Source organism: Myxine glutinosa, chromosome 7 (assembly GCF_964187855.1).
Source record: "Myxine glutinosa chromosome 7, kmMyxGlut1.1, whole genome shotgun sequence".
Taxonomy (NCBI): Eukaryota; Metazoa; Chordata; class Myxini; order Myxiniformes; family Myxinidae; genus Myxine; species Myxine glutinosa.
In genome coordinates, this window is record NC_136267.1 from 84,983,083 (window position 1) to 85,006,805 (window position 23,723).

At 42.8% G+C, this 23,723-nt stretch overlaps 1 protein-coding gene across 1 annotated transcript in view; it reads left to right on the plus strand.

Moving 5' to 3' along the window:
- Positions 1-16,998, plus strand: part of LOC137431369 (cyclin-dependent kinase 6-like) — a 38,083-nt gene extending 21,085 nt beyond the window's left edge. Inside the window, exons 5-8 of the mRNA XM_068122620.2 lie at positions 226-335; positions 10,094-10,144; positions 12,907-13,042; positions 16,695-16,998. Coding sequence (XP_067978721.1) covers positions 226-335; positions 10,094-10,144; positions 12,907-13,042; positions 16,695-16,826 — 429 coding nt within the window. The 3' untranslated portion in view covers positions 16,827-16,998. The remainder of the gene's footprint in view (positions 1-225; positions 336-10,093; positions 10,145-12,906; positions 13,043-16,694) is intronic.
- Positions 16,999-23,723: the final 6,725 nt, after the last annotated feature.

Below are 23,723 nucleotides of genomic sequence, written 5' to 3' on the forward strand. Positions count from 1 at the left end.
TCACCATGTGGTTGCTGTGAGGGCAGCAGCACCTTTGCCCTGAACGACTTCACACCCAGTGTGATTGGCCATCTTTGCCAATGCAGGGTGACAATTCATTTTTTGTGATCCTTGGATGAGAAAATAAAGAACGCATATCTGTAAATATTTTGGTTGCTATACTTGGGGAAATTAAGGCCTGTGATTGTCCCTAGTATGTACCAAATCTTACTCTTTCTCCCACAGGTCGTAACCTTGTGGTACCGTGCGCCAGAGGTGCTGCTTCAGGCCAGTTACGCGACGCCTGTGGATCTCTGGAGTGTTGGCTGCATCTTTGCAGAGATGTTTCGTCGCAGGTCACGTAGGAACAGTTATACAATTTACATTTCTACCTCAACTTCATAACTTCACTGTGTTACTTTAAGGCTTTCTTTTCCTTCAGACCTTTAATTTCCATACTGGCCTGGTGTTTGCTTAGCGGTTAGGGTGTCGGCTTGGGATCCTGGGTTTGAATCCAGGTCGATCGCTGAATTAACGCCAGGAGGGTTGACTCAGCCTGACATCCTTCCGAGGTCGGCAAATTGAGTACCAGCTTACTGGTAATTCCCTGTGTGTCGCAAATGGCGACTAACAGGGTTGGCGGCAGGAAGGGCATCCGGCCATAAAACATTGCTCCAAAAAGGAGACCATGTTGTCCAAAAAAAGGCCAACCCCTGCTCTGCAGGGGGGAAATGGCCTCCAAAGGTGGTTCTTCTTCTTTAATTTCCATTCTACTTCCACCTCCTCCCTTCTTCTCTCATCCTTTCTTTTTTCTTTATTGGAGTGAGGCTAATGATAGAGCGAGGTAGATCTGACAGTCAGACAAACATCAAGGGAATGACCGAACGAGATAAGAGGTAAGGGAAGAGGGAAGGAAACACTTAAACAAGCAAAAAGGATTGTTGGGTTAAGAAAAGTTAATATATATAGCAATATATATAGTGCACACGCACGCACACACACACACACACACACACACACACACACACACACACATATATATATACATATATATATATATGTATACAGTCGGACCCCACTATTTGCGGCTGATAAAATGCGACCTGTTTCTCTATTTGCGGCAAAGTGTCCCGCAAATTTACGGTTTTGTTTTTTCTATTCGCGGCCGTGTCCCGTGAATTCACGGTTTTTCGGGGGCGCAAAAAAAATTTTCACAAGGCGCAAACTTGACACAGTTATAAAACCCATCAAGGATGCCGAAACGGATGGGGGTGAAAGTTGGAACATATTACCTCGATGTACAAAGTATTTACTTCTGAACTTTGCAGCCGATTTCGTCCAGTAGAAAACGAGAAACGAGTTTTCAGTCTCCATGTTAAAGTTGCATACAGACAAACAATCCCATATACAGGGAGGGGTGCTTTGCGCCACCCTTGATCTTTCACCACCATGCACAAGTAGCTGAACATATGCAAAAAAACATCTTCTACGAGCCGCAGGCATGACCTGCTTTTACATTCGCTGTGCTTCGCATTTTCATGGCTTTTGCGAGATATCTCCTCATTCACACTGTGAACAGCTTCACGTGATATCCCGCCGCCGTTCACAGGTAAACAATGTTTCGTGGGCTATACCATCATTCACACTGTGAACAGCTTCATGTGATATCCCGCCACCGTTCACAGGTAAACAATGTTTCCCTGGATATCCGAACAGACGGTAAACATTGCTTTGCGGGATATCCCACCATTCACACTGTGGATAGCTTCAGGGGATATTCCACCAGCTGCATAACACGTCATCCCCGTGAGTTACTGTGCAGAATGAAAACACTCCACCGTATCTATTAGTGCAATTAATTATCTGTCTCCTTTTTCCCCCAATTGAAACAATGGCACGGCATTCATTCGTGGATTTTCATCAACATTCGTGGAATTTTCATCGACATTCGCGGATTATAATCGTCGACATTCATCGGATTTGCCTCACCACTTGTGGATTTTGCCTGGCCATTCGCTGTTTGTTCCTCGATAATTGCGGATTTTCGCGATTCTGAAACCAAGAGATTGTGGATGTGCTAATGTAGTGATGAGCAGAACATTTGAAAGACAAGTGAGGAGGACGAGACAACTAACACAGGTGGACTATTCCACAGTCTGAAGAATAAGGTGACGAAAGAATGCAGGTGGGCGACCAGCCTGGACTTTGAGAGTTAGAGCAGGTGAGGGTTTCTAGATGAGCATGCGGGACCTGAGGTGCGGACTGGAGGGCAGAGGTAGAAGAGGACAGGAGGAGCAAGGCCAGATGTAAGCTTGTATAAAATAGAGCCCACCAATCTACCACCAGTAAGAGTCATTGAGAATCCACGTCTTGTCTTGAAATTCTCATGGTGCAGAAGTCCATGTCCTCAACTGCATCACCCTGGAAGCAGGAGCAAAAGAACAGATCATCGCCCTGGAAGCAGGAGCACAATAACAGATCAGGGAGCCACCCACTCTTCCTGAAGCTCTGAATGAAAATGTTGTTCAACCTGATGAGCTCGGTTCAGCTCAGGTATAACTTAGATCAAGGACCATACCCAGATGGCGACGAGTAATTATTTTTTTTTTTTGTATACAAGATCGAGGCTCGTGAAACAGCTAACATTAATCGCACAAACCGACACATAAAACACAAAATAAGGGGAGCAGTAGACAAGATGGGGAGAGAGGGGGAAGGACACAGGTTTTGGATGGGGGAAGATAAGAGATGGTGGTGAACAGCTGTTTTAAAGACCTGGAGGGAGGAGTGGGATTGAAGGGAGTGGGGGAGTTTGTTCCAAAGGTGGGAGAAAAGGGGAATGAAAGAGTGAAGGTGAGCAGAGAGCCTAGATTTTGGCAGTTTAACCATAGGAGGGTTGCTGTCAGATCTTGTGCGACCTGTAGGAATATTTGGGGGACAGAGCACAGAGAGAGCTGGGGGAGCAAGGCCAGAGAGGAGGCGGTAGAAGACAGAAAGACCACCAACCTGCCTGCGGTGAGTGAGTGAAAGGCCCTCGGAGTTAGCTTCATCGCAGGAGATTCCAATGATTCTGAAAGCTTTGGTTTCAACAGCGTGAAGCCGAGCTAGGTGTGAGGCAGGATCACCGGCCCAGAGGGGGGAACAGTATTCCATTGAGCTGCGGATGAAAGCCTTGTATGTGGTAAGGAGCTCAGGTGTGCCAAGGAAGGGCTTCGCACGACGGAGGATGCCCAGTCGGCGACTGGCTTTGGAAGCCAGCTTGGAAATGTGATTTTCCCATGAAAGATCATGGCAGATAGTGAGACCCAAAAGCTTGAGAGACAGAACTTCTTGAAGAGGATTGTTGAGAAAGTAGATGGGAGTGTTTTCCCGTCGATCTTTTCGGAGAGAAATAGTAAGAGTGTGAGATTTGTCAGGATTGAAAGACATGTTCCACTTGTTTGACCAGTCTGTGATTTTGTCCAGGTCTGCAGAGAGTGAGGAGGCTGCAGACTGCCGATCTGAGGGATGAGGAATGGAGCGGCAGAGAGTGGAGTCATCAGCAAAGAGATAGAGAGGATTTTCCAGAGAGTCGGAGAGATCATTGATGAAAACCAGAAATAGCACAGGGCCCAGAACACTACCATGGGGAACTCCAGCCAGAACAGGAAGGGGAGAGGAAAGAAATCCATTCAGGGCCACAGGTTGACTGCGACCAGAGAGGAAGTCCGCAAGCCATTCGTGGAGATTTCCATGGATACCATAGGAGGAGAGTTTGATGAGCAGAGCTGGGTGCCAAACCGTATCGAAGGCACGTGATATGTCAAGGGAGACGGCTCTGATTTCCTGTTTGGCATTGAGGACCTCCATCCATTGTTGAGACAGCAGAAGCAACATGTCCAGGGTAGAATGACCTAATTTGATGCTAATTTGGTGATATGATTCTTCCAATAAAGGTTATGGTAAATAGTGAGACGAAGGAGTTACAGGGACTGCACCTCTTCCATTGGCTGCCCTGAGAAGTCTATTGGATATTTTCAGTGCTGATCTTTGTGGAGAGAGAGAGTATTAAGAGCATGTGACTTGTCAGCCTTTATCATCATGTTCTATATACATGACCAGCAACTTGTGCCGTCCAAGTCTGACTGAGATTAATGATTGACCGACCTTTCACAAGAGTGATGTCATTCTTCAGAGGGTGGAGTCGTCAGAAAAATGGTAAAGCTTAGTTTTCAAGAGAATCATTTCGATTTTCGACCATTGATTTGGATCAAGGAACAATATGTGCTAAGGAGCGTGATTCGTTTCCTACTCCTCCAGGGAAAATTCAGTAATTGTTGTATGTTTGGTTTTTATTAAACTGAAAAGATTTTTGTTTTTCTTTTTGGTGCATGTGGAACCACCTTTGGAGACCATTTTTCCCCGCAGAGCAGGGGTTGGCCTTTTTCGGGCACCATGGTCCTCTTTTTGAAGCGATGTTTTATGGCTGGATGCCCTTCCTGCCGCCAACCCTGTTGGTCGCCTCTTGCGACACACAGGGAATTACCAGTGAATTGGTACCCAATTTGCCGACCTCAGAAGGATGACAGGCTGAGTCAACCCCACTGGTGTTAATTCGGTGATCGACCGGGATTCGAACCCAGGATCCTCGGACCTCAAGCCGGCACCCTAACCGCTAAGCCAACACCAGGCTCAATGTGGGAAAGTTTTGGTGCATGTGGGAAAGGAAAAAAAAAGGCGAATTAATGTGCACACTGTGTACAACACGAGGCTGTTCAGGCCGGGTTTAGCAGTAAGGTGGAGTTTAGTAACAGAACCCCTGTCCCCCAGTGTCACTCAAGAGAGCCCTTCCTCCTCCGGCTCGAGAAGCGTAGCACAGGAGGATATAGCGACGATGCTTCAGGCCATGATGGCACAGCTCAAATGGAAAGGGGACATATTTGACAATATGGAAGCTAAATTTACAAATCTGAAGGCTAAATTTGATAACATGTGGGATGAATTGAAGAATTTGGGAACCAAATTTGTAAATTATGGAAGTAAATTTAATATCTAAAATGACCTGGAGCCCCGTCATGATAGTGGGGATGTCGTTCTACTAAAGGGACAAGATAGTCTAGGAGACAGAGGAGCAATGAAGTGGATTAGTGGGGTGAAGATGTGTGCGTTCTCAACACTGCCTTGTTTTTGATGTCTGGATGTGAGACTGGGCTGGCTCTTAGTGTTCTTGGAATGCCATGAGATATCAGGCAGGCGTAAGAGACCCATTGGGTGACAAACATTGCACAGGTATATCCACATCCAAGGGGCCATATATATATACGATACAGTACAGTATAGGCAAAGTGTTAGATTTTGTATCCCCATGTCCTCCCCCTCCAACCTCCACCTCCAATCACACTGGTATATATAGTAAGGGCATTTTATGAGATATTTCACGAATCTGTTAACTAAATTGTTACCAAAAAATTTCTTCACCAATATGTTTGTAAAGGTGTGTAATAACATGTGTTAAAATGTTGAAGTTCAACTCCCGTGGGAAACCCAGAAAAAAAGCTGTTGAATTCGGGTACCGAAAAATTATTTTCGCGAATTTTTATTTTTTTTAATCGGCCCTTAAGTAACTTATGAGGGGTCAAATAAGGGTTTTTCATGATTCTGAGTTGATTGTTAACATTTATATTTTCACTTTTACATTTACACACAAAGTAGCTTTTATTTCACATACATATATAATACTCAAGAGTTATTTCTCATTCACAATGTCAGAAGTTTCAACAGTCATTGTCTATGTCTTCTTCAGACTCAACAACATCATGACTGCAGTTTCTGCATGTAATGCCATTACAGACTCCACAGGCCGAGATGCACGTGACTAGTGGTGTTAGCTAGATTCAAAATCCCGTCTCGGAACCGTCTCGATAAATTTTCAATTTTCATAACGGGATCTCGGATCGGCTCGGTTCCCGGCAAAGTAAAAAAAAAAAAAAAATAATAATAATAATAATAATAATAAGGCTTCAAAAATAATGGAATTTCATTATAATATATAAACAACAATGAAAAAAATTCATTTCTGATGTTGAGTACTTAAATTCCGACTTAGCTTCCATTTACCGGGATGAAATAAAATACACCGCCTACATGCAGATGATCGGCCACCGACGGGACCGGGTTATCTCATTACAGTTTGTATTGTCGTGTAATTTCTTGCTCGGAATGTCAGAGAGAGAAAATGTTTCTGCCCAGGCATATTCGAGTCCCGGTTGGAGTTTCATTATCATTTTGTGAGTTGTGATCGCCAAGGGGCTCGCTCCTCCCCCCCCCCCCCCCCCCCCGTTCCCCTCCCCTCCCCCGCCCGGCAATGCCGGGTACTTCTGCTAGTAAATTATAAAGCAGGCGGTGTAGTGATCCCCCCCCCCCCCCTCCTTATTTTGACTCTGTGACTAAAGTAAACGTAATCAACTTATCAGGCCTAAAGTGGAGATAAGATAACCAAAATACTTTCACATTCAAACCGTCAAACCAAACCCCGAGGGATTCTTACAATTTATAGTTATAGCGTTGCAATTAAACATAAACGTTCATCAAAAACTCATTTCATAAAACTACATATTATGTATTGTACTTGTATTAATACATTGTGTGTAGAATAATCGGTTATAAACGTGTTTTTAATCTAAATAAACATCGTCCCTCCAATCACGGGGCCTCGAGCGAATCCCTCGATATTAATGTGCAAAAGACCATAGCAACCACATTCCGTAACTCGTCTCCAAGGACGCACACGTGACCGCAGCGTAGCGGGGCGAGGCGGAGTGATACAGCGGAAGGATTCAACGGTTTAAATGAAGCCGCGATGCGGCGGATTTTCATTGGGACCTTTATCCTGATTTCGTTACTTCCGCCACCAAAGGTAGATGGAGGTTATGTTTTCACTCCTGTCTGTTTGTCCGTTTGTTTGTGAACACAATATCTCAAAAGATTGTGGACGGATTCGGACGAAATTTTGTGGAGATGCAGCGTGTGTGACAAGGACGACATGATTAGATGTTGGTGAAGATCCGGATTCGGAATTCGGATTCGTTTGCAGTGCATTGTTTGTTGACGAGGGGAAAATCCTGGAACAGTGAGTTTACTTTATCTATCATCGTTTGTGTCAGTTCAGCTGCACTTGCGAAAAATGATGCTTGTGCAGAAGCAGAGTAATGAAAGCAAGGCTCAATAAATGCCTCTATTATGGAAAATATCTGCAAGAAGTTGGAATTTTAACCGGGATTTTTTTACTGAGAAATTGCGTCAATCAATTTATCTCGGGACCGTCCCGAGACCGTCTCGAAAGCCGAAACCGCCGGGATTTCGTCCCGGTCTCGGCTCGGTTGACAGCCCTAACGTGACCCCATTCTTCTTGCAGCTGCATCGCCGGTTGCTGCAATCTCCATGACAATTACAGCTCGTGAACTGCAATAGCTCCTCAGGAGCCGTGGGGTCCAGTGTTGGACCGAGAGACCGGTGGTGCCGGAGAGGTGACTTCGATCCAACCCATTGAGTGAAAGGGAGTGTTTCCGTGAATAGAGACAATGTTTAAATCTATATTGTCTCCAACAAACTGAGTGACTGCATTGTTTGTTTCCCCAACCTCCATAAAGACCACCTGATCATTACTTGACAATTCACTTTCACTGGCTGGCACTTTGGCTGTCATCACTGATTGATCCTCAAGCGCAGCATCAACCGCAACCTCATCATTGATCTGTTCATCAGTTTCCTCCACAATGGTGTCAAGAGTGCCAGAAGTATCTGGAACATCATCTCCACTCCTACTATTAAGGAAGCAGTATTTGTAGTTTTGTGTCTCCGTGTAAGACTCAGTGTATCCCAGCCGGTGGAACTTGTTGAGCATCCATTTTCACCCAAATCTATGATCAAGTTGTATGGCAAGCCCCATTTGGTGTGGCAATACTCCAGACCGAGGTCGACAGGCCTTAATAAAATTCTGCCCCCAAACGGCAACTCTTTCGTCTGTCTTGACAATCGGTCTCAAGAACATCTGAAGGCTTGCAGGAACAAGTGTCAGCTGACTATCGATGTCAGTCATACTGTGTGTGGTGGGGTATGACTTTGGACCTAAATCAATCAAGGCAATATCATTGGATATGAACTTGAGTGCCGTCTTTATGATCTGAGTCTTCTCATCTCCATGGTCAAGATTAGCATGATGCGCTCGCAGAATATTGTCGGTGCCATCTTTGAGACAGAGTACATCTGCCCTTCTTTCCTGTGTTGTGAAATACAAGGTGTCTTCGTATTTCTCTAGAAGTTTTATCTTTAGCCAATGCTTTGAATAAGAAAGGCTCTTCTCTGGTGACTGATCAAACTCCTGCAGCTTTTCATGGACTTGGTCCATGTTCATTACCCCATGCTCTAATTCTGAGTCTAACCATTCGCAGAATTCAATAAAAACTGCCTCTCGCTCCTCATCAATACTCCTCTGTCCTCTCTTCCTTTTTCCTTCCTCATCAGTCTTGGACAAACTGTCACCTCTCGCAAACATAAGTTTGCATCGCAAATGGTACAGTGTTTCTTCTGCTACCAAGTCGTTGATCCCTTCCAGGCGTCCAGTGACTTCAGTGCCCCAGTCATCCCCGTGACTCCGTGCTGTCTTCAGCAAGCTTGCCTTCAGTGTATCTGCAGTCAAATTATCTGGCACTCTGTATTTCTTTCTAGCTTGTGCTGGATTATTTTTGTAGAGCTGGGCTGGTTGGTTGCAAAGAATGCATACATCCTTATACAGGAGGTCAACTGACTGTGATCTTCTAGAACTGCAGCCAGTTGATGAACTGAACTCACAAGTAGTGCGTCTTCTCTTCAACTTTGATGACTCTTTCTCTGCCTTTGATGCTTGAGCTGACTTCTTGGTGGTTGCAACAAAGTTGTTGTACAGATCATTTTTACACTTCTGGTGGTACCTCAGTTTTCCTTCCTTTTGAGCCTCCTTCATACGTTCCACAACAGTAACATTTTCGACAGTTTCTGCTTGTTTCAATAAAGTTGAGTATCCCTTTGGAGTTGCCTGTATGAGCCTTTCAGCTGGTGTATCCGAGCGTGCACAGATGAAGCAATTGAGCACAGGTGGAGTAACGTCTTCATCCATATTGCTAGACTCCATGTCCTGCAAAGTAGAAAATGAGATATATTTAGAAATTATTTTTCCACAAAGGAGTGTCTGTGGTGAAATATAAATGTTAACAATCAACTCAGAATCATGAAAAACCCTTATTTGACCCCTCATAAGTTACTTAAGGGCCGATTTAAAAAAATAAAAATTCTCGAAAATAATTTTTCGGTACCCGAATTCAACAGCTTTTTTTCTGGGTTTCCCACGGGAGTTGACCTTCAACATTTTAACACATGTTATTACACACCTTTACAAACATATTGGTGAAGACATTTTTTGGTAACAATTTAGTTAACAGATTTTCATATGTTTCCCTTACTAATAGTGAGATTTTCTTCACGAAAATATAATTCATACATTAAAGCAACTTCAATGACATATTTATTGATGAACAAGATTAAATAATTACATTGATATATATGGGAAAATTACGCGCCCAGACCAGGAATCGAACCCAGGTTCTCTGGAAAACCGTACCAGTGCTCTGCCACCTGGGCTATCTGGGCGACCCTGACTTGACCTGACCAATTTTCCCCACATATATCAATTTAATTATTTAATCCTGTTCATTAATGGAATTGCTTCGCTATGCCCCCAGTGGTGTTTATGATAGAGGACATGGATTTGTACCCCCATTGGAGGAAGACCTTCTCGTGTTCAGGCTGTTGGTGCTCCTATGGTTGGCAGCGAGTGCCCCGGAAGCATTGACGGAAAGAGAGTGGCAATCATATGTGTGGGAAAAGTGCATGCTTGGTCAGGGTTTCCCAGATGGCTCAGATGGCAGAGCGCTGGTACGGTTTCCAGAGGACCTGGGTTCGATTCCTGGTCTGAGCGTGTAATTTTCCCATATATATCAATTTAAATATTTCTTGTTTTGCTTCTAACAATCAAAGGGGTCTAGATGATGTAATGTTGTAAATAGATTTTAGTTGTTGAAGTTCTGTGCTCCTTTTGCAGGCCTTTGTTCAGTGGAAACTCCGATATTGATCAGCTGAACAAGATCTTTGAGTAAGTTATTTGTATACCTTGCCTATGGTGAGCAGGAAAATGTAACTATTTGATTGTACATTTTCTTTTTATTTGTATTTGATGCAATTATACCATCGACCAAGTGTTGCTGATATTAACTTGGATTCAGTCATTGTTGTGAATCATTACCTTTTTACTGCCAGCACTTCCCATGTCATTGGGTAATGTTTTGTTGAGGTGATGCTTTGCACTTGGCCCAGGCTTGCTGCAAGAAAAGACTTGCATTTTGCCCATTCACCCATGTCCCGACAGATATCACGTCAATAGGCGTGCTGAAGAATTCCTGCCCAGTCACTACCCATGTCCCTACATATCACTGAATAATTATTTGAACAAATCTACAATAAGAAAGTCAAATTTACCAACGGAGCCATCCTGCCAGTAACTTCCAATGAGATTCAGCTTGAATGAAAACAGATAAAGGCACCTGAAGATGAAATTGCAATCGAAGTTGGTGGTGAACTGTTCCACAGGGAATTGACAAAACCATATGCAGTGTCTGGAAGATGAAAATAATCTGAACTTTTATAAACTAAGAGCTGGTCCGAATCCACCGGAAAGGATATAAGATGGTCCTGAGAATTACTATCCAAAGTGGCTTGCTCTCCAAAACGTCCAATATATTGTCACGTGTACGGCTTGCCGGGCGCTCGGGTTAGCACTCAATACGCCGGGATGTGCATGCCACGTCTTGCAGGTCGCGCAGACATCCGATTAGTACACTAATTAGCTCGATCCAATAACCAGTAACTACAGTGGTTTTATTGGACCACCTTTGGCACCCTCTAAAGGTGCTGGTAATTATCGGATGAGGATAATCCCCTTAAGGCTTAAGTAATTTAAATCCTCTCCAGGGGAAGCCCCATGGATGGAAACAATTCACGAGCATGGCAAAAATGTGAGGCAAGCAGACATGTGATCTTGTAAAATGAGGGATTTATTATTTATTATTACTTGCAAAATCGAAGATTTTTCAAGTATATTGGTCGGTTGCATTTGTTATTCTGTCTGTCTGTCTGTTTGTTTGTCTGTCTGTCTGTCTGTTTGTTTGTCTGTCTGTCTGTATTTGTGTTTGTTTGTCACCGGTCTACAGGTCACAATTCTAAACCAATCGTCACGAAACTTCATCAAGCTGTAGAGGTCGTCACAATTGAGAAGCCTATTGATTTTGAGGTCAAAGGTCATCTGGAAGTCAAATTTCTAAAATCGCCATTTTAAATCCGATTGACTTGGAAATTGAACAACATTTGTATATCATCATTAAATTGGGAAACCAACTATGGTTGAGGTCAAAAGGTCAAAGATCAACTCGAGGTCAAATTTCCAAAATCATCAACTTTCATCTGAAAAATCATCAATTTTCATCCGATTGACTTTGAAATAGAACAGCATTAGCATATTGCCTCAATTAATTAGGAAACTTACTATTTTTGAGGTCAAAAGGTCAAAGGTCAACTCAAGGTCAAACTTCCAAAATCATCAACTTTCATCTGAAAAATCATCAATTTTCATACGATTGACTTGAAAATTTAATAGCATTTTCACAGCGCCTCACTGAATTGGGAAACCAACTTTTTGAGGTTAAAAGGTCAAAGGTCAAATCAAGGTCAAACTTCCAAAATCATCCATTTTCATCTGAAAAACTGTCAATTTTCATCCGATTGACTTGAAAATAGAACAGTATTTGTAGATCGAGTCACTAAATCTGGAAACCAACTATTTTTGAGGTCAATAGGTCAAAGGTCAACTCAAGGTGAAACTTCTAAAATCATTTATTTTCATTTGAAAAATCGTCACTTTTCATCCTATTAACCCGAGCTTTGATCGAGATCGTCAATTTTAATCTGGATGAAATGGACAATTTGATGGATCAATGGCATCCTTTTGGGGTTGAGGGTGGGGGAGGGGGTGGATTTTGCAAGTATCGTGCTCTGCATGACGTCTTCTTGTTTTATCATTTTATCAGATATTGAATTTATCTGGGTCCACCATTTTGTTCAGTCGGCCCAAGACATCTTCGGAAGTGTCATAGACACAGTCGCCATGCGCTCCCTATAACTTTTCCATTCAATGTAAAACAACCTAAGTGACTGAAGGATCATCAAATATCGAAAGTTTGGAGAAAATAGGCATCATGGGCCTCGTGAAGGCGACAGTGTGTATAGGGCCTCAGGCCTCAGACCTCTGATGTCAGCCTATGTTCCAATGCAATTGGAATTATCCGAGCAATACAACCACAATGTATTATATGTGCATATAAGAAGTAGGCATGTTGTTTTGCTTTATTTTGCTAACCTGGGTTATTTTTTATTTTTTGGAGCGATCGAGGCAGAAGTATTTTGCCTATACACCGCCCAAATAAAGGGATGTGTCAGAACGTGTTGCACGCTTGGAGCAGGATCTCCCTTTGGGCGGGTACTCTGCTGGTAGTTATTTTTTGTGGTTTTTGTCTAGTCGATATATCATCCGGTCCTCCCGTAGGTCCCGTAGCTTTCTGAGAGTTTAGCTCATGAAACTGAGCACATTATTTGTGTTGGACTGCTTGTTGTCCCACATACTGTCCTTTATTATTTGTCCATTGTGTACCAATGTCCTTGTAAAATCATGTACCTTATAAATGCTTTGATGTGTCAACAAATGTCTTTGTCATGCATGTGATTTTTTTTTTTTTTGGTTGTTTTTGTACAACCTCCACATGTACTTCAGACACGAAAATAATCGCTTTCCTAATCCACGTGCAGTTTGCTGGGGGTACCGGCTGAAGATGACTGGCCATCGGACGTTGCTTTGTCTCACTTGTCTTTTGCTCAGCGAGAGACGCAGCCCATCGAGGCCGTCGTGCCAGAGATCGGACTTTCTGGCAAGGACCTGCTCTTGGTGAGCTTATACCTGTTTTTCTTCTGCCAGAAATATTTTGGCAAAGGCCATTTTATATGTGGCTTCCAGTTTTGTTCATTTGTGTTGCTGTTGTGACGGTGTCATCGCTACTCACCTTTCACTGTACTATGATGCACGTTTATGACCGACAAATGTGTGCCGGAAGCCGAGAATGCTGATTGAGTTTGACTGCATCAAAGCCAACCTAGAGCTTCCAATCCATGAAGGCCTGCAGAATCGATGAAATATGCGACTCAAGCCACGCAAGCCTTTTTGGGACCATGCAAATATTTTCATTGATGCAGGGTTTAACACAAAGGGACAAGTGGCACAATCTTGGAACAGACAACAACGTTGTTAACAAAGAACTGGTGAGTGATCCGACAGACGAGCCTCCAGGTTTCGAACTCCCCCGGAAACAGTGGTTTGCACTCAACAGGATCCGTACTCTCCATGCAAGGACATCACACGACCTTCAAAAATGGAATTTCAAAGACGGCCCAGCATGTGACCGTGGCCACCGAGATCAGACTATTCATCACATTGTGAATGCGTGTCAACTATGGAAATTTCATGAGGGATTTAGTGCAATCCACCTAACAACAGACAGTGCTGTGACTTGGCTGTCCAACTTGGACATCGATCTGTGAGCTGTAATTTGTCATACGCAGGATTAGATGTCCAACAATGTACGGAGTGCCTCGGTGGGCAGCTCATAAGGCCACCTCCTCAGCCCGAATAACTAATTTGCTTCAGCGGTACACCTAATTTGGCCAAGCAACATTGATGAAAATCTGAATATTTTCTTATTTCGAACATTGTTGGGCCTCATTAACAACATTTTTCGATCTGTACCCTCAATTTAAAAGTTTGCTTTGTTATGAAATATTATGTACAAGATACATGCTTATATATTTGATGTCTAACACGACGATACAGAGGTAGTGCACTTATACCTTTAAGATGTTGATCTGAGTTTGATTCTGACCTGCCAAACTGTCTGAGTGGTGCTTCACAGAAAGGGTGGTGCATCAGTGTCACTTGCCCGCATTAGCTGGTGGATATTAAAGATCCCAGTCTTTTGTGAAGAGTCGGTGACTTATTGCTGACACCCTGAGCTTACAACTACTATAACTACTACTACTACTACTACGAATGCTACTACTAATCCGAATGCCCAGCTAAGGGATGCAATGACCCTCTTGGGGGAGGGGATGGTAGGGGAGAAAGGGGGATGGACCCTCTTGCACTTCGTTCCCTTGGGACAAGGGGAACACTTGATTAGGGTAGGAATTTGGAATTTTTTGGCATGGTACCAGCGATTGCTCACCTACTCTTCGCAAAGGATACCGTGGGATCTTTAACATCCACCAACTAAAGCCAGCAGACAGGACGTCCGAGGGATGGCACACACATTGATTAATCACCCTGCCTGTGAAACACCGGAATGACAGTTTATAACTGTGTCAATATTTCAACCCAGGCTAGACAGCTTACAGAGGAGTGGGAGCACCTCTCGGCCATCCTGCCACCCCCACCATACCGAGCCTTCAATGAAACATCGGGTCTAACCACACAAGGAGGTGGTAATATGTTTGGCCATTAAAGAAGATGTAGTGGTGGTAATAGCGGTAGTAACGGTAGTAAAGGTAATATACATCATGTCAAACTTTGTAGCAAGGTTCAAAAGAAGAGCAATAGTGAATGTGTACCAAATCTGATGCTGAAGCAGCAAAGAAAGTTATATTGTCAGATGATCAACCCAACTCTCCCATTTGTTTGGGGATTGCCCCAATGAATGCCGTGCCTAGCTTTTTATTCCCTGCAAAGTTGCAGTTGCGCAAAGTTTGCTATAATATCATGTACAATGATATGGACCTAATAATAACATATCACTTTTAAATACAAGATTGAGGCTCAAGGAAGAGCGAATAGACAGGGTACTGAATAATCCCCAAGTGGTACAGATGCTCATGTCCTGATGGAGGGTGGTCGTAGTTAGGGTGCATTAGGTGATAAAGTTGATTATCTGTTTTATGGATAATTAGGGGCCCATGGGGGATAACACGATTCTATTTGCGCAGTGAAATCTATGTAGGGTGAGTGGGTCCTGAATTGATGGAAAACGTTCCATTAGTTTTTGCCCAGTGAAGGACCCCTTACACCTTTCAGACCATAAACGGATATAAGGTGGTTTAAGGTGTCTCAGAGTTCTAAAGGGTATAAGGGTCTAAAGTGTTGAAAAGGTATTTAAAGGTCTAAAGGGTCTACAGGTCTAAGAGGTCTAAAAGGTGTCAAGGTCTAAAGGGTCTATAGGGATTTTAAAGGTTTACATTCCAATAGTAGTTGGGGTCTAAAGGGTCTAATGGATCGAAAGGGTTTATACTATATAGGGTGTAAAGGGTGTAAGTGTCAAAAGGGTCTTAAACGGTCAGAAGGGTCTATAGGGGTTTAAAGAGTCATATGGGGTCTAAAGGTCTATGGAGTCTAAAGGGTACATGCCAAAAGTAGTTTGGGACTGATGGGTCTAAAAGGGTCAAAAGGGTCTAAAAATGTCTAACGGGTCTATAGGGTCTAAATTATTGAAGTGACCGAAAGTGTCTAAAAGGATTTAATGGTCTTCAGGACTCTAATAGAGTAAAAGGTCTTCGGGGTGTTCGGGACTCTAATAGAGTAAAAGGTCTTTGGGTCGTTAAGGTCCAAAGGGTACGTTCCAAGAGTAGTTGGGGTCTATAGGGTATAAAACGCCTATAGGATCTTAAAAAGGAACTAAAAAAGGAGTAAAAGGACTGTCCCCGATTCCCTCTCCCCTCCACCCTCACCCCAACTCTGTCCCTTCCCCACCCCCCCCCCCCCCCCCCCACCCTTCCCCTCTTTCTTTCCCCTTCTTCAAAGTAAGAGGTAATTCATGGCATTAAGAGGTTAAACTTTAATTAAATATTAAATGAAATAATGATTACGATAAAATTTAATTAAGACGTTAAAATTAAATAACGACGAAACATCTTTTTTATTTAATTCACAATCTCGTGAGATAACAGCATCTTGTGATATGTGATGGACATACATCGATTACTTTTTGAGTTAACTAGCTAATTATTTCGCCACCTGGATCAAAATAGAAAAAGGGCCCATCGACATCATGAATCATCGTGCCGAGTTTCAAAACGATCCGTTGAGCGACCTTGGAGGAGTATTGAAAAAACGAAAAAATTGTTAATGGACCTACAGACTGACTGACTGAAGGACATTGTTGTGGCTTTAAGATCTCATCTTGACTCTGTCGTCGACGAGCTAAAAAGGCAATGGACTGGCTGGAGCGGTGCAGCCATAGTCAGACAGATTAATCAAGTGAGTGAGTGAACAACAAGTGGAGAGAGGAGGAGAGGAAACACAGTAACTCACAAGTACTGTATAAGGCTTTGTTTAGATTGGGTTGATGGGGGTAGAAAATATCGTTGAATAAAGTCCAAATCTAATATCGAACACATTTACTGCCGATGAATTATTCATTTGTTTTCAAAGTTTGATTCTGTGCTTTCGCTATAATCGAACAAAAGCTTATTATTGTATCTCTTCTTTAGCTGTTTGGTGATATTTGTACAAAAAAATATATATAAAAAAATTTATTTACGTCATCCTTGTATTCCAGAAATTGCTGACCTTTGACCCCACAAAGCGCATCTCCACAGCCGCTGCTTTGCAGCATGAATTTTTCTCCGAGAACGAGTCTGATGGAAGCCTTGCACCTGTCCCAACAAAGCCTCAAGCCAAGACATCCTGAGGTCCTTTGTTGAGAGGGTTGAGTGCTTATGCACCAGGAATTTGTTTCCTGCCAGCATTCGTACGACTTCATCACCATTTTGGACAATGCTGCTGGTGTCCCGAAACTTCAAAAACGATCTCCATCACCCTTTTCGTCAGGTTCCTTCTCTCACCTCATATGGACTTTTTATATTGCGTACAATGTCCTTTGTTTGTCGGTTCCCCCCCCCCCCCCGTTATTAATGACGCTCTTCTCTTGACCAATCGGTAAATGGCACGGCATTAATGGGATATGAAGAGACTTTTTCCCATTTGCTGCTCTGTACTTCCACCTCACACAGACGCCATTCGTCCCTGTTGTACATAAGCAAGGATTGTTCGAATTCCACAGATCCCATCAATATTTCTGGATGCAGTGACGGCACCTTGTGCACTTCACTTTTTTTGGCACACTTACAGTGAGTGCATACTTGCTTTCCTCTATGTTGTCTCATTCCCATCTTATTTCTCTGGCCTTTGTTTAAATGGATCTACTTCTGTCCTCCTGTCTTTGTCAATACTTTCAATTAAGTGCCCTGCAGCCAGATTTGAGCTAAATCTATTTTTTTTTTAAACCCTTTTTATAAACATATGGTTGTTTAAACCTGAGGAAATGGATCTCAGAAAAGAGATTTGCATAAAGTGGAATTCTTTGGTCAAGAACGTGTGGTGGACTGTGGGTGTAGGATTCTTTGACTATGGATGAGTGGGGAGGAGGTGTTATTATTTGGATGACAATGTAGAAGGTGTTGAGGCTTATGTGAATATATATATATAGGATGGTGTGTATGGCCAGTGCAGTAAAAGTAAATTGTACATATCAATCGGTGTATGTAAGCAAAAAGGAAATGGGGGCGTACATTGAGGGTCTGGATGTAATGATCGAGGAGGAAACGGTGCACATTGAGGGTCTGGAACATAATGGGGAGGAAAATATGCATGCACTTCCTGGATATGGATGGTAACTAGGAGGAAACTTTGATGTAAATTGAGGGTATGGATGGACGTAGTGAGGAGGAAACATGGAGGTGAAATGAGGTTACGGATGGAAATGGGAAGTGTTGTTGGTTGAAAAGTATGTACAGCTTTGGAAAAGGATGTTTTGTAATCAAATTGATGAGTTGAGAATGGTCAATGTGAACTTGATTGAATAAGTTATACTTCCTTTGGGACCCGTTTCCGTTTTGCGTTCAGTTCAAGTCGCGATTTTGCTCAGATGGTTAGCTGTAATTTGTAGTCTGGTGCAGATCAACTGGGCACATGTTAATTGTTTTATAAACCGAAGGCCTGCACAGGGACGGTTTGACCTTTTATGTGCAGGGGTGATTTGACCTTTCATGTGCAGGGAGGATTTGACCTTTATGTCTGACTTAGTTGTAGCATACCCTATTTAACTGGCATTTGAATGCTCTTGGATAAAGTGTATGTTGTGCTGCCCAAGCATGTTACACCAGGAGGTGTTTGGTTTTTTTTGGTGCCAAGTGAACACACTTCAGTGCTTTGTCTCATAATGAACCTGATTCCATGAGGTTTACTTTGTGTCGTGCCTTCGTGAGCTTATTGAGATCCTTGATACTCGAATCATATCCTCGAAAGTAAGCGAACCTCGTTGACTGCTTCGGCTCACTGTCTGTACATGTTAGTAATACTTGAATCTTTGCGATCGCTGCCACTTGAATGAACTCGGCCACACGACTCCCCAAAGCACATTAATTTTGCGGAACTTTCTCGGGCAGATTTGGCTTTGCTATTGTGCAAATTTGAAATGTTCTTGAGCGGTTCATTCAGCTTTTATAGGCCGGCTTGCTCATTGCTGTTGGTGGGAAACCTGAAGTGGAGGTACTCGGTCACGTGAGTTGGATCGATTGCTGGTGCTGCTGTGCAAATAGCTCCGAAGATGATTTGTTTATTGAACTCCATGGAAAGGGACGACAACCTTCATTTTTGTTCCATTTATTTATGTACGCAGGCAGTTACCGTGAAATATGCACCAACTTTCAGGGCTGTCCAAAAATAATTATATTGGGAAATGCCAAACTGCATATTTGTACATTATTTAAGCTGCTATGAAACTCTTTGTCCCGCATTGGATATGTAGAAACCCCTTAAAGTCAATAAGCCTGATGGAGATCGATCCGTTGAATGAGCAATGATTTGCTGTTTTGTTTTTGATGGAACTGTGTTCAATGTACCAAAATCCCACTGGAATGTCTCTGTATCCATTCTGTCATAACAATGAAATGGCCGCTGATTCGGCGTATAAAGCTCTGTCAGCCCACTTTAACTAATCTTCGATCCTATCATCCCAGTTCTCTTTTGATAATCCGTGATAACCTCAATTGCAACCATTCCAGCTCGCTTGGTGTTCGTCCTTAGACCATTTACCTTGGTGCAGCCACTTCTTCTTTTGTGACATTTCAGGCATTGCCCAACTTGGTCGATCTCAACCAATATTTCTCGGAATGGCTCCCAGTCTCTGCTCGTCCTGATACTATCCAACTACCATTCCAATTTCTCCTCTCCCTGAGGTCTTCCTGACTCCTTAAATCATGTTCTATTGATAAGTGAGAGTCTTTGGCTATTTTCGAAGAGCTACCACAGCACTGCCTGGTGTGAAAATTTAATCATGCAAATGTGTCTGGTTTGCAGTCTGCAATATCTTCCAAAGACTGCGCCACTATAATCTTCATCTTCAGACAATGAAGTGCCTGTAAGGGATTCATTTCTCAGCATTCTCCTCTCTCTACCTCATCAGTTTGAGCCTTCGGGCTTCCAGTTGCATGCCCTCATGCATCAGTTATCCGACCCAACTTCCCGTGCCTGGTACTGTGATTTATGCAGCGAGGTAACTGCCAGAAAGTAGCTTGCTTTTCCTCCATGGAAAGCCAACCCCACAGAAGACAACCTGAAAAGCTTGCAAGCATTACGTTTCTGTCCTCAGATTTGCCACAAGTTTAATATCGGCTTCATCTTGATATTGGCATTATCCACAAACACTTGGTGACAGTTTATCTACTCCATCGGTGGGACTAGTGCTTCACTTTATCAGCGCTTCACACTTGAAGGACCGAGTCACTACTCTTGTCCCATCCGAGTACCAATAAATATTTATTTGCAGAAAAAGGCCAAATCCTTCTCTTCCTGTTTCCATCCTAACTCTCACCTCTTCCCTCCCACCCCACCTCTCCTTTCTTTGATAACTCTCTCCATCTTGTGAGTGTCCCTCCCACCAAGGAAGATAAATTCCTTGCCATTTTTTTTGTTTGCTTTCTACCCAAGTGATTATATTTTGGACATTCTGCTTCTGCTGTGTCAACAATGGATGGTCTCCCTCAATCTCGTCCAAGAGGTCAGAGCCATCTCATTGGACACCTCCCTTGCATTTAATTGTATCTGACACATTGCCTTATTTCCCAAACAATCAGGAAATGCTATCCCTGTTCTTGTGGATTAGCTATCATATTTTCTTCATGCTCATAAGCAATGGGCTGCCTATATCAGATGACATTCTTGCCCATGCTCTACCTCTAGAGGCCGCTGTCCCTCGAGGTCTTGTGCTGGAATAAATCCTGCTCTTTGTCTATCTCGATGACCTACCTGCCTGTCTTTGCCATTTTTATTTAATTTATCGTATCCTTTTGTAGGCTCTACCCTGTGCAGGATTGTTCTGACCCGTCTGCTATGCAGGCTGCGGTAGCAATCCTTTCTGCCGATCTTAAAGAAATAAGCAACTGATCATTTACCTAATTCTCCCAACATACGCTTTTTTAATGTATGAAAGTCTTACACACTCACTTTATCTCTCCATAAGGGCTAGCTCACAAATTCCCCCAAATTTTTCTGTTTATCCTAGCTGGGAGAAAAATAGTCTAAGAAACACCTTGTCCTTACCTTAAGCTCAAACCAATCTGAAGTAGATATCTCAAATTTGCCTCTAAAGCAGGCCTCAAAATTGGAATTCTCCACAGAGCCAAGTCCTCCCTTTGTTATCTTTGGATTATCATAGTGTATTAGGCCTTCATCCAAAGTGATGTGGAATATGGTTCCGGACTGTTTTGTTGCCTCTGATACCCACCTGCTCTGCTGCATCTGTTTATTCTTCTCCAGCTGTTTTCCCACTGCCACACTTTCTGTTCATTGACCCTTTCTTTATCATATGTTTGTGATATTCCAAGAACCTTTCATTAATTATCATCATCAATGTACCATACTCTTTACAGAATGTCGGTGCTGCCTAAACATTTCCTGGGCAAGGGCTATGCTTTGGTTACACTGGGTGGTTTGCCATTGCCTCTCCAGCAGTTAGGACAGGAATTTGTTCAGGGTGTGGAAATAACTCGCCTTCTCTCGCAAAACATCTGGATGACAGCTTATAGCTCGGTTGGGATTCAAACCTAGTCTAGACATCTCGGAGGAAAGTGTGAAACCCTCCGAGGTATCCCTCCAACCCTTCAATAAATCATTCCGGTTGACTCTTCTATTTGTCTGAATTGAATGTCAGTTCCTTGAATATAACATTAATTTAAACACCTGAGTGTTTTAGAAACAACACTTTTTCAGGCAAGAATTAATTTAACTTTTTTCCAACTTTTTTTTTTCCAAAGTGTGTTTCCCAAAACTTTACAACACAACTTTGATTCGTTTTTGACCAACAGTGGTAGTGCTGTGTTTTAGGTTTGTGTCCATGTCTTATTTTGACTTTGTCGTGAAAATGCTCCATATATATATATACACCATTTATGCTTTCTGTGCTAATGCAAATACTGGATATAATTTTAATATTATGTACTTGTAATGAATATTGGTATGCCATCCAGCAATGCAAATTGATCCTTCGATCACTGGTGCTACAAAAATTACCGTAATATTAATAAACCACTGGAAAATGTTTAGTCTCTTGAACTTTTAGGCCTCACCATCAGCGATGACCTCTCCAATCACATTGCAAAGATTGCTTCCAAAGCCAGCTGCTGATTGGGCATCCTCTGTTGATCCAAGTCTTTCCATGGAAAATCAGAGCTAGTCACTGTCTACACAGCCTTTGTCCATGGCTCAATGGATTACTGCTCTCCCATATGAGCTGGTGCCCCAGCATGACATCAGTCTCTCCTAGAGTCTGTGAAATCTTAAGCTCTCAAGATTATCGGGAATCTTCCTTGATGAGGTTGAAGCACAAGGCTTTCACATTGGTCGCTTCTCCGGCATTTCCTTCCTCTCCAACAGTCTAGCTTCCCCTGTTCTTAGCCGTCCAATTTGAGACCAATTTGGTCTCAAATAACCAAATGCACTCATATGCTGATGACTCAATGTTGCATTCCTCCATGTTTTTCCAATCAGCCCAATCTTCCCTCAATCGATCTGCATCTCGTTTTATCGCAACCACCTCTTTAAATTCGGATTTGGACAAGATTTCCCAGGGGGGCAAATGTAATCAGGTTAAATTGAATGCTTTTAAACTAAATTTCTTCCCACCTCTCTCTAAAACTCCTCTCAACTCTCCAAACTTCTTTGAAAGCTCCACAATTGCACCATGTGATACAATAAACCTACTAGGTATTACCCTAACTTCAAATCTATCCTGGAATCCACACATTACACAAATGGCTAAATCTGCCTTGAAGAAACTGGGAGTCCTGTTCAGATGTCGAAGATTCTTCTCCTCTCAACAGTTGCTTCAACAATATAAAGGATTGATTTGTCCTTGTATAGAGTACTGTTCTCACATCTGGGGAGGTTCTCGCTCCACATACTTAATGGACCAAATTGAATCCAAAGTAATCCGACTTATCAACTCTCCCCATCTGACCTCAAAACTCGACCTGCTCAAATTACATCGCAAAGTTGGCTCTCTTTCTCTTTTCTACAGATATTACTTCGGTTTTTGATCCCAATAACTTGCTGCTTGTGTACCTCCACCATTAGCGAGACCAGGGAATACTCGACAAGCCACTACATCTCATGATTACTGTGTGGCCATTGGCAACTCAAGGGTGGGCCGTTATGATGTTTGTTTCTTCCCCTCCACTGCCAAACTCTGGAACTCTACCTTCACATGTCTTTCCAAACACTTATGATCTTCCCCTTTTCAAAAAGCAGATTTTCTGCTTTCTCAAAAACTCTTAGACTATTCTCTCCTTTACTTTTATATCAATGCAGCTCTTTTATTTAGGCCTGGCCTCGATGAGGACGACATAGTCTGTGCCTGGAGCCTTCCACACACAAAGAAAAAAATCCTCTCCATCATCTCCAGAATGCTTGTGCACTTCCATTTAACCCCTTCATGGTTAATCTCCAAAACCCCAGGCTTCTGCCACACCTACACTCTTTGGTTCCTCTTTCCACCTGGTCGTGGAACTCTTTCTGGAAGGGGTGAAATTCCACTCTGCCTCCCAGAGCTTCAAGCAAGCAGTGAACCATCATCCTGTGTCATTCCCCATCTCTATTCACATTATTTTCTACCCTCATTAACCCTAACTCGACCCTCTTACTTGTATGCTACTGTTTCCTCCCCTACTCTCTCTCCTCTATTCCAATTCGTAAATTTTTTTTTTGCTTGTTGTGTCCAACTGTTGACCTACTATCAGAATGTAGCCCTTTTACCCTTCTGCACCTCACTCTTCCGTGAAACTTGATTTCTGTATACGAAAAAAAACGTTTCACTGCCGACCATGTTGATCTGTCCGGACCTCATTTGCCTGAACGCTGCTATTGCAGATCTCTTGGATTTTGTTGAACGTGCTTTCTTCCATTGTGATTTTCATAGCCATTCTGACTTTACTCAAACACTTCTGTTGGACTTGCTGCAATGTATGTTGCCCATAATGTTGCAACACAGCCCTGAATAATATGGAGTCAGTTGTGTTGTGTTGTCGGTAGC